The 12,077-nt window shown below is 37.1% G+C and overlaps 1 protein-coding gene across 1 annotated transcript; it reads left to right on the forward strand.

Moving 5' to 3' along the window:
- LOC148676434 (uncharacterized) lies at positions 1 to 8,036 on the forward strand. The gene is made up of 6 exons (XM_088608031.1): positions 1 to 80; positions 718 to 1,074; positions 3,227 to 3,259; positions 3,605 to 3,730; positions 5,768 to 5,838; positions 6,207 to 8,036. Exons 1-6 carry the CDS (start codon positions 38 to 40, stop codon positions 6,336 to 6,338), a joined length of 762 nt encoding a protein of 253 aa, XP_088464157.1. The 5' UTR covers positions 1 to 37; the 3' UTR covers positions 6,339 to 8,036.
- Positions 8,037 to 12,077: the final 4,041 nt, after the last annotated feature.

Raw genomic sequence — 12,077 nt, forward strand, 5'->3', positions numbered from 1 at the left:
TCACTGTAACAGCCAGAAGACCTCAGGAGAAGACAGCATGTTTGCAGCTTCTATTCTATCTGTCACTCTATACACAATAAGTAAGTTTGGTTCAATATTATAAACACAATTGTTAAAGAACATTCTTGAAAACATTTTTATTAGACTGACCTTCTGTTTGTTTTAATACTTAATTGAAAAAACAGTGAAAATGCCAAGCTAATTGAAAAATTAATTTTAGTATTCCAAATCCGCGAGTATACATTCAGCACTGACAAAGTTTAAATAATTTGTCAAAGTTATCAATGATTACTTAAGACTTAATGATTTATAGTATTCCACTGGATGTACTATCCTCCCTGTAAAATATAATCACTATATAAAAACTGATTACGTAAAGAAAATAAATTATTTTGGTTTTCTTTAAAATATTTTTCAGACTATTAAATGAAACATATCAACAATACTATATATGTTCTACATATTTTAAAAAGTGCATTATCTTTATATGCTCTACATATGTTAAAAAGTGCATTATCTTTATATTATCTTAATTAAGATGTAAGTTCTATTTTATGAATTAATTTCTTTGTCACTTAGCTATACCAAATCTTAAAATATATGGTTTTATATTTGAACACTTGCAATTCAACACTTTTTTAAACAACTTGTCTGAAAATAAAAAACAAAGTTAAGCCTTCTTGTCAGTTTAAGTAAGTTGTTCTCTCTTGTTAGTAGTTCTAGGTCTGGTTCCTGGAGGTGCCGTCTCTCAGCCATCTCTCTCACTGACAGTGAAGCCTGGAGACACTGTCACCTTGCAGTGCTGTGTTCTGATGAGAGACCCAGGTCACCTGGCCTGGTTCAAACAGGACACAGGTCGGGCTCCTCTGTGTATACTGTCCACCTACAGCAATGTGAATGGATCAACAATTCATAATGGATTCAGCATAAATCGTTTTAAAATTCAGAAGGGCAGCAGCAGTTTTAACCTCAGTATCTTGCATGTGGAGTTCTCGGATGCTGGGCTGTATTTCTGTGGAATGATCCCCACCACACATATGGAATTTGGGAATGCAACTCTTCTACAGTTTGAAGGTAAACAAATTATCATTAAAATGTATTTGACTGATGACTGAATTCTTTATCCAAAGAATTTGAACACCCAACCTAAAATACAGTTATCTACACACAGGTCGTCACTGTTGTGTCATAACATGCCTTTGGATTGGCCTTAAAAACACATTCACAATGTATTCTTTAAAATTGTACTCCACAATTTAGTTCCAGTTTTAAACGTCTAAAAATAAAAAAGTAACCATACAGTATATCATAATGGATATTATAATGATGGCATAGACTGTACAGTGAACATTACTGCCTTGCAGCTCTGGGGATCTGGGTTCAATTTCAGACCTGGGCAGTGAGATGTGAAGGAGGTTGTGTTCATCAGTTGGGCCAGTAAGTAGTCAGGAATTGAGACAAGAACACACCTTAGGCAAGTTACACTTAACAAAATAAGTATTTTACAGAGAAATAATTGAAAAAAACAACGATTGGTTCACTTCCTTCTAATGGGTATATTCTTTAAAAATAACTTAAACTGCATACCGAGGAAGCTGGTCTGCCCTGATAAAATAAAAAGCACAAAAACAAAAAAACACTTGTCACCAACACAGTGGAAAAAAAAAACCTCATATCCAAAACAAACATAAATTTCTTCTCAAAGTCCGAAAAATAAATCTTGCCATTCCATCGTTAAAAAAAAAACAAACAGATCCAGTCTTGCCTTCTTAACAGTATAAAAATAGATATGAATAGACTGCCTCAGCAATTGGTCTTTCTTTTATTCCTTTTCTTAGTAATCATTAGACTTTCTTCCTTGAATTCCAAAACAAAACTTGATGTGTTCCCTTTTTCTCATCACCTTTCTTTCTCATCTAAAGAATACTATCGTGGATCTCTTGCTTATTTATTTACTTTATTCTGTACTTCTTTTGAGAAAATGGAGGTCGCTTTGAGTTGGCCATTCAATGTCCAGTGTTATGATTATAGCTTCAGGACTTCAAATTCTCACCAGTAGTGAGAGGCTTGTGTCAAGGAAATGTCTGCTCATTCTGAGAGATTAAATAGTGCCGTGACCCTTTGTCTCTTAACAATTGTCTCTACAATTTGATCCACTGATTTGGGTTTTGCATGCCTCAAAAAACTGGTAATCTACAGAAAAAGTGCTCAAATTACTATTTATTCAACAATCTTGGGATCTAGAAGTTCTTCAGGTCATAGTCATTTTCTGGCCAGGTGAATCAAATCAAACATTTGAGACCTTGGTGGTTTCTCCAGTTAGTATACCCAGCTATGGAACCTTTGGGCTCATACAGTAGTATTCAACCCCAACCAGGGAAAGATTTCTTTCTTAAGTTCATCAAAGTTTTCTGTATCTTGATGCTCCAAATTGAAATAAGCCTTCTGTGCTTCTCTTACTAGCAAAGGGGCTAATATGCCAGCCCACTGTTCCCAAGGCAATTTATTCCTGATTGTAGTCCATTTTGAGATATCCTTCCACACCATCTAAATGTGTCATCTTCTGTAGTCCTGGATAACTCATATTGGAGATTGGTACAGTAGTAGTTTTAATTAATGGTTAGTAGTAGTAGTTTCTTTGTGTAGTAAGTTCCAGCAATATTTCCATTCTGGAAAAAGATGCCTACAGGAGAAGACAGGGAAAACTTAGTTCATGGGTTTCTTCTTCCTTCCTTCCTATAACAGTAAGCACTCAAAAATACTAAAGTACCTGTAGTACCTAAGGTACTATCTGCGCAGAGTTTGTATGTTCTCATGTGTTCGCATGGGTTTCCTGTAGGTAGTCCAGTTTCCTCCCACAGTCCAAAGAAATACTGGTAGCCTAATTGATTTCTGAGAAAATTTGTCCTGGTGTGAGTGTGTGTGTTGGAGTCCATTCTTGCCCTGCAATTGACTGGCATCCCGCCCAGGCTGTATCCAGCCTTCTGCCCACTGCTTGGTGAGATCCCCTTGTGACTCTGTATTGGATAAAGTGGTTAGAATATTGTTGGACAATGATGACATAAATTTATAAAATAATCTTTAGAACGAGGTTTGACATTTTAACTTTACTTTGTATTTGTAATGTTGTTTATATTTAAGTTTATATTTTTTATATTTTGTGTTTATATTTAAGTTTTCTTTATATAATTGATGTTCTTATTCTTCTTATTTATGAATGAAAAAGCCAATGAAACCGCAGCTGAGAAGCCAAATCCAGGTAATTGTCTCTGCATATCTATTCTCATTAGCACTTTAGGTTTTCCAAATTTTGAAATGCACGGAAACAAGTTATCAACATAAAATTATTTATATAATTCCTATATAATATAAATTATATATAAAATATTCCTAACAATATAAGTTTACAAATTGTTTATACCATAAGTGAGAACACATTTTTATTAATAGAATTCAATCACAAATAAGTGGAAGTTCTTGGCAGGTTAATGACACTATTAATATCTAATGTGTTGTAAAGAATTCATGAATGGCAACTGCAGTGCGTATTTGTCAGTTTTTCTACAATATCTTTAGAGTGAGTACTTTTGTATTAATTGAACAGGGCCATGTGAAGGGTATGGTCTTCTTACAGTCCTGGCTCTGGCTGGCGTGAGTGCGGTGCTCTTGATAACCATCGTTGTCCTTATTTATCGACTGAACAAGAGAAGAAGATATTATCACAGTACAGGTATTCAGTCTATTCAGGTTTGAATTATGCAGTACATGGCTTGAGAGAAATGATGCACATATGAACAGGATCATATCGAAATGCATATACTGTCTTGATGTGCTACAGAACCAGTTCACCTTAGAAATAAGAAACAGGAAACGTCAACCATACAGCAGTACAGTGAGCATCAAATGTCTGCTGGCTCAGAACTCGATGAGACAACAATAAAAATGGGCACTCCATGTTAACAGTAACACAATGTGAAACTGCCTTCACTCAAGCTATTTATTCTACTTTACTTCTTTTGAAGTGTAGTGTGCTCTCTGAAGGCACACACACACACAGGTACTAATACACGAGGATACATTTATTAATACATAGAATATGCATATAAAACTAACAGATCTTATCGAGAGGGTTATCAGAATACAAAAGGTATATATTCAGTCAGTTACAAAGAGTTACATATATCAAGAGGACATACGTTCAGTATATCATTCATTTAGACCGTTTCGTAAATGCACTTGATTATAACTTCTACATTAGATACTCAAAACAAGTACATAACTCTTAGGAATTAAATTGATATCAACTGGTTGGGATAACAATTGAATTCTCGCGCAGTAATGCAGTGAAGTTGAATACTCATCCAATCTCTGGGGATTCAGATCTCCTGCGGGCACAAAGAAACAGTTGCAGGCTGTTGCTGTCCAATCCGCTCTCCAAAATTGTTTAAGTTCCAACATTAATATCGTTTATGGCCTTCACATGCGTTACAATATGCTCCTATTCTTTTTATGCTCAGGTACTAAGATTTCCCTTCAGTGGTAAAATTCCATATACATATTCAATACTACAATACTACAACGGGCACAGTTGCATTTGTCTGATTGTGAATCAAAAAACACATATATTTAAACATGCGTTTACGATTTAAATCAAAACGCGATTCAAATCAATATAAATGTTTATTTCGTAACACATAGGTGACTATTCATTGTTATTAAAATGACTTACATTCGATCATGTTGTGATATTTAGAAATATAAATTTGTTTGGTGCGAGTGAGGTTTTATTTAATCTCTGACCAAGGGAAATGTTTCATTTTTTCAAAGAAATGTTTGTTAAAAAAAAAGTCAGGGTTCCACAGTGGGATTTGATCACAGACCATCTGACACAGGAGTCAGGAACCTAACCCACAGTGCCACCAGTGCGGTCGCATGCAGAGTGCTGAAAAAGCACTACAGAAACATTATCAACAGACAATGTACAGTGTGTACTATTCTTGTGTTGCGGTACATGAATATAATTATATCGTTATTAATTTCTTTAGATACGTGATTCCATATTATATTCCCTTTTAATCAAATTCTAAAAGTATGCTTGTTGACTCCGGTATCACGTTAGTTAAAGACTTCGATGCTTAAAATGTTTAGGGAGAAATGGAATACTGGTGTGTATGTTTTCTTTAAAGTACCGAGACCAGCCATATACTGAATGTTTAAGTTCCAAAATGAATATCGTTTATGGCCTTCACATGCGTTACAGTATGCTCCTATTCTTTTTATGCTCAGGTACTAAGATTTCCCTTCAGTGGTAAAATTCCATATAAATATAAATTTTAATTAAATGTTCTACTACAAGGTTTTTTGGTTTCTTAACATACAGTATTTATAGATACATCTATCTACAGTTTTTTACTGTTTCCCCACCCAATTTGAAATTTCCAGATATTTTTAGACTTGTCTAATGAAATGAGACATCCAGTCCTGCTCCTACAACATGCCAGCATGCACAGCCAATTTGTCATTTGTGAGCTCCACAGTCCCTAAATGCAAATGTACTGGAAGAATACAAGGATCTTTACTGGCATCACTGCAAGCCACATGCCAAGTCACGAGACTCATTAGTGTTGGAAAGCAATGTGCAGATGAATCACAAATAATAATAACTCATCATTCAAAATCATATTTTACTAGGAAAATTGACACTTATATAATTCGTTTTGCTGTTGTTACTGTGCACAAAGGCTAATTTTTCTCATTCTGTTTTCAGCTTTCTCCAAAGATACACATCTTGGTGCATTTTTCCATCAGTGCACGAGAGAAAGCTCAATTTACAAACAGGTACAACAGCAACCTCTGAAAATAATTAAATTATTCAATTTCTAACATAAAAGGTTTAAAGAACATGTGTTAATTCATACAGAATAGTTTTTTTAATTGAATTATTGAATAATTATTAATCATTTGAAACCCTTCACTAAAGAATAAATGAGCTGAAAATGTTTTCCCTTTCTTTTTTTCTGCCACTTGGACATCACTTCATTAAACATACAGTAGTTTTGCATTATTTTTTGTTGGTATTTGAAACAACAAAAACAAAAGAATATAGAACATTAGTAGAATAAATGTGTAAATTGTGTGCAGTTAAATTACATAAAGTTAGGCATTATCTGATTTACAGTATGTGTAACTCCTTTTCTCTTTTTTAGAACCAGGACACAGAAGTGCTGAATCACGCTGCCTTGAGTTTTACTGAGAGTAATTCTAGGCCTGGGAGGAAGATGACTGAGATGGACAGACAGGCTGTGTATTCCCAGGTCCAGTACAAGCAGTGTAAATGAGTGTTCTGGAGGTTGTGCCTGTCTCCAGGGAGGAAAGAGCCATTTCAAGATGAATTAATTACTGTCATGTTCTCCTCCACTGGAGCACTGCAAAGGAAACTAGCTTTACCATGGTAACTCATGATGGCTCTACTCACCTGTCAGTCAGCCGGTTGCCGGTACACAAACAGACTTGAAGCCTGTTCCACCTGTGTGCCATTTACTACCACATTTTTCTCAAGTGGATCAGCCCATTTAAAATCTGTTTTGGCCTTGCCCGGGGCCCTGTTATACAGTTTTGCCTGGAGCTTCAGTTGAGTTCTCAAGCGTTGTATTACCTCCATTGGAGGTTTCCTCCACTCTCTGGATTCCTAGCTTCGCTTTGTCTCAACCTTGCCTTTGGATTTTCCCTATGCTTGCTCTAGTCTTTCACACTAATGGATCTTTATAGCTTGTCTCAACCATGCCTTTGGATTCTCCCTGTTCTCCACAACAGTGTCTACTTAGATTTCATCCTTGCTTTGCTAGAACACATCTCTGGATTGTGTTTGCCTATTTCCATTGGCTGCTCTTATGTTAACCTTATGACTCCAGGCTGCTGCAATACTCCATTATGAGCAGCAATATTACAATAACCTGCTTGTTTCAAAAATATAATCTGATCAAATAGCTTAATCTACCATGATGTGGGGGTACAGTATACACAGGGCCGTATTCTCCAAAGCACTTACAGCAAAAAATCCCCACAGTTATTTCCTCTTGAACGAACTTTTATTTGAGCTATTTTCACGTGAGAGTTCTTTATCTTAGATGTGTATGTAAAGATAAAATACATAAAGAATATGTATGTGCTGAATAAATATTGAAAGCCCCAGAAGGAGAGTGAATATGTCTAGTCTTAACATGAACTCCCATTTACAAATTTCAAAAAAAGCATTTGTGTGTCTTAAAATATTTATTGGTAGTGTGGCAAGTTTGTCTCCAAATGCTAAGGAATTGGAATTTGATTAAATATGCAATTGAGGTTATTTAGTACTCATCTCACAAAAAAAACATCAATCAACAAAATATCTTTTTAGATTCTCTAAGGGGTCACTATTCACATTCAATTTCTCTCCAAATTGTATTAACCATTAGTCATCTGCTAAATGGATAGTTATATATAAAAAATCTCTGTGGTGGTACTATAAAAGTTTTATTATTCTAAAGAAATTGATTATTTTAAATTCTTGTATCTTTCAGCTGAGCTGAGATGATATCAAATTAATAAATCATTTTGTCTTTTACACATCCTTAATAATAGCAATGCAATTTCTTTGACTTCCACTGAACACTTATTCTGTATGCCACAAATGAACTGCAGAAAGATGTTATTTTCATAATTCTTACTGAAATCTCCAGTAAAGCAGAGCATGTGGAAAAGGAGGGAAATTAAGGTGGAAACCTTCAACATGATGACTGTTGAAAGCTTGTTTGACTTTTTATACAATTCTGAGTAAAAAGGGGGAAATAGCCACATGTTTTCAAGGGTTTTATAATTTCTTTAGAATAACATGTGTGACTTTAAATCAAACCTGTATCTATTTTACAATTTATTTTGGAAAAACATCATTGCTTAAATTATAAAGAAATCTGGTATTAGATTCTTTCACATTCTGAATGCAGTGGTTTCTCTGTGGTTGACTCTGATCAAATAAAGAGCATAAAAATATTAAACAAGCATGAAAACGTGATTTTACTGGGCACTGTGGAGAATCTGTTTCACACGGAACAAAAGAACACACAGAATGAAAGAAAAAGTAAAACTGTTATAAAATGTGTTAAACAAAAAATAGGTACCAGACACTGTTACCATATCTGGAAGAAAGCACTCATTTACATTTCAATGAAATCAGTGATTTTAGCAGCCAGCAAATGTTTTTCTCAATATTCTGTGTGGTGGAGTTTGTATCCTTGACTGGACACACTGTATGCAATTGTTTTTCCTGTGAAGTTTCTTTCTCTTCTGAAGCAACCAGTACATAATGGTTTAAATACAAGCCATGAGAGATAACCAACTGGTACTAGGTATGGGCTGACAGTCATCGAGCAGAAAATAATATAAACAACAAATGAGAAACTATGGGCTTGGAAAAATAGTTTTTAATTTCACCATAGTTTCTATTATTAACCTCAGACAGCCATGATCACACTGATCTCTCTGTCTCTGTTCTCAAAGAACGGTTTCTCAACTGCCATGACAGAAAGGCAACAGAAACTAAACTCATCCTGAAACTAGGTTCACACCTTCACCCTTCTCTGAATGATAGACTTATTTTTGTGTAATCTTCTCTATTCTCTATTCTATTTTTATTGTTTTGGCTCTGTACTCCAGCACATTGGATTTGAAATGAAACAATGTCTATGAGGTTAAAGTGCCGAATGTCAGCTTTAATTCGATGGTATTTACGTCTATATTGTCTGAAACATATAAGAATCAAAGCCCTTTTAATACATAGTTCTCCCATTTTAGGAGACCAAAAGTAATTGGACAATTGGCTGCTCAGTTGTTTCTTGGCCAGCTGTGTGTTGCTGCATCATTAGTTCATGCACAAATGAGCTAACAAAAGGTCTACAGTTGATTCTAGATGTAGCATTTGCATCTGGAGTCTGTTGCTGTTGGCTCTTAACATGAAGACCAAAGAAATGTTAATGCCCGTAAAGTGGGCCATCATGAGGCTGAAAAATCAGAATAAATCAATCAGAGACATAGCCAAAACATTAGGTGTGTCAAAACCAACTGTTTAGTACATTGTTAAGAAGCAAGAATGCACTGGTGAGCTTAGCAATAGCAAATAACTGTAACGATCAGTTTTTTCCGGGCCCTATGCGGACGACACGATCCGGAATTGTGAGGATACAATAGGGTAAAATAGTCATGCAGGAGAAGGGTCTGGAGACGGGGGGCGTGTCCGATGAGTGCAGGTGTCCAGGGGGAGTGAATCCAAGTCGAACAATCCAAGCGTATATCCAAAGGGGAAATCTAAAACAGGAGTCCAAGACCAGGGGATCCATCCAAAGGAACTAAAAACACGAACCGGGTCGGAACCAGTGGGACAGGGAATCAGGAACAGGAAACTAAAACCATGACGGAGCCAGATGCGACACCCGGGCTCTAACGAAACGGGATTCAATGAGAAGCCTTGGGCAAACACCTGCGCCTGGCTTTAAAGGTGGAACTAAAGAGGGGCTGGGCAAAGGAACAGGTGTAAACAATGGGGGAAAACGAGGAAGGGCTGGAGCGCCCTCAAGAGGGGGAGTAGCGATCCTGACAATAACCTTGCAGAGCACAGTAGTGGATGACCAAAGAATACCTTCAATCGTGAAGAAAAACCCCTTTTCGACTGCTGAACAGATCAAAAACACTCTCCAGGATATAGGCATAGACGTGTCAAAGACTACCATAAAGAGAAGAATACACCAGCATACACCATCTCAGAGGGTTCACCACAAGATTCAAACCACTGGTATGAAAGGCCACAGAAAGGCCAGATTACAGTTTGTGAAAAGTACATAAAAAAGCCTCTAGAGTTCTGGGAAAAAGCCTTATGGACAGATGATATGAAGATTAACCTGTACCAAAGTGATTAAAAGAGAAAACTATGGAGAACAAATGGAACTGCTCATGATCCAAAGCATACCACCTCATCTGTGGAAGATGGTGAAGGTAGGTTCATGGCTTGGGCATGTATGGCTGCCAGCGGAACTGGTTCACTTGTCTTTATTGATGATGTGACTGCAGACAGCAGCAGCAGAATGAATTCTAATGTGTACAAAAGCCTCTTATCTACTCAGATCCAACCAAATGCTTTAAAACTTATTGGACAGTGCTTCCCCTTGCAGCAGGACAATTACCCCAAACATACTGCTAAAGCATCTAAGGAGTTTTTCAGGGCCAAAAAGTGGAATGTTTTTGACTGACCAAGTCAGTCGCCTGACCTGAATCCCATTGAGCATGCATTTCACTTACTGAAGACAAGACTAAAAGCAAAAAGCCCCCGAAACAATCACTAAAAATGATTGAATTACAGGCCTGACAGAGCATCAACAGGGAAGATACCCAAGGTCTGGTGATGTCTATGGGTCGCAGACTTCAGGCAGTCATCAACTGCAAAGGATTTGCAAACATGCCAAATTTTATTTAAGGTTATGTTAATGTGTCTCATTACTTTTGGTCCCATGAAATGGGGGAACTATGTATAAATAGGGCTGTGATTCCTATATGGTTCACCCAACATAGATGTAAATACCCTCAAATTAAAGCTGACATTCTACACATTTATCTCATAGTCATTGTTTTATTTCAAATCCAACGTGCTAGAGTACAAAGCCAAAACAGCAAAAATTGTGTCGCTGTCCAAATACTTATGGACTGCACTGTATTTGTGCATTGGGTTTTGTGCAGCACCACTCACAGTGGAGGGTGTGTGTAAGTAATTGAAAAATAGCAAAGAAGTTTCCCATCAGCTTATGAGGAGCATGTCTGGAGCATTGGACATGCCTGTTTACATGCCCACAGTGGCAGACACAACCCACAGCATTTAAACAAATTACTGAATTTCCTATTTAGAGTGAAAAATTCCCTTTACAACATATTTAGAAAATAAAACTTGAAATCTCCTAAATAACTAATAAAAGCTGAAGTTTGCCAAATAATTACACCTCTACTAGATTACCGCAACATTTTATATTTCAGTCTTTCAAATCATTGCTTATGTAGTGTGCTCTCACGAGGCACCAGTTCCGTAGGGTTTGGGCATTTACGGGGACAATTATTAATTGTAGCCATAAATCACAAAGTGATTCTTTTAATGGCTTTAGAATCCAACCATGCGATATAACTCAAACAACGCACACACACAGGTACTAATACACGAGGATACATTTATTAATACATAGAATATGCATGTAAACCTAACAGATCTTATCGAGAGGGTTATCAGAATACAAAAGGTATATATTCAGTCAGTTACGAAGAGTTACACATATCAAGAGGACATACGTTCGGTATATCATTCATTTAGACCGTTTTGTAAATGAACTTGGTTATAACTTCTACATTAGATACTCAAAACAAGTACATAACTCTTAGGAATTAAATTGATATCAACTGGTTGGGATAACAATTGAATTCTCGAGCTGTAATGCATTGAAGTTGAATACTCATCCAATCTCTGGGGATTCAGATCTCCTGCGGGCTCTCTGGCTCGGTGCCAGGCTGTGCTGTGCGGCTTGCGACGGTGCTCTGCTGATGCTCACTGACCGGCTAGTTAGTGTTGGCTTTAACTAGCAAAGTTGTGCTCAGGAGAAAAGATAACGGTGGGTCCCAGCAGGTCAGGAAGAAGACCGGTTCGTTCCTGATGAAGCGCTAGTTCTTAATAGTGATTCAGCTGTCCACAGTTCCGACCTGTTCACGGGCTTGCTGCTGATGCTAACCTCGGGTGTATACTCTGGTTACTCTCTGGCAACCTCCACTCTAGACTCTTAGAACAGAGGAAAGTTCTGGCACTCGGAAACACTGGCCGTTCCGCGGTTGTCCGGGCTGAGTCTCAGGATGGTCAGGAGGTGCGCTGCGAGAATGTCCTGCCCTTGGGAGCCTTTCTGCTCCTGGGCCGTCCTACCCTGGAATTGTCTCGCACCCCTGGAATTCTCCTTAGAAATCTCCTGCTGGAATAGTCCGAATAGTCTCTCAGGCCCTCTGTGTTGCTTGTTTTTACCTGG

Source organism: Lepisosteus platostomus, chromosome 2 (assembly GCF_059453375.1).
Source record: "Lepisosteus platostomus isolate fLepPlt1 chromosome 2, fLepPlt1.hap1, whole genome shotgun sequence".
Classification (NCBI taxonomy): domain Eukaryota; kingdom Metazoa; phylum Chordata; class Actinopteri; order Semionotiformes; family Lepisosteidae; genus Lepisosteus; species Lepisosteus platostomus.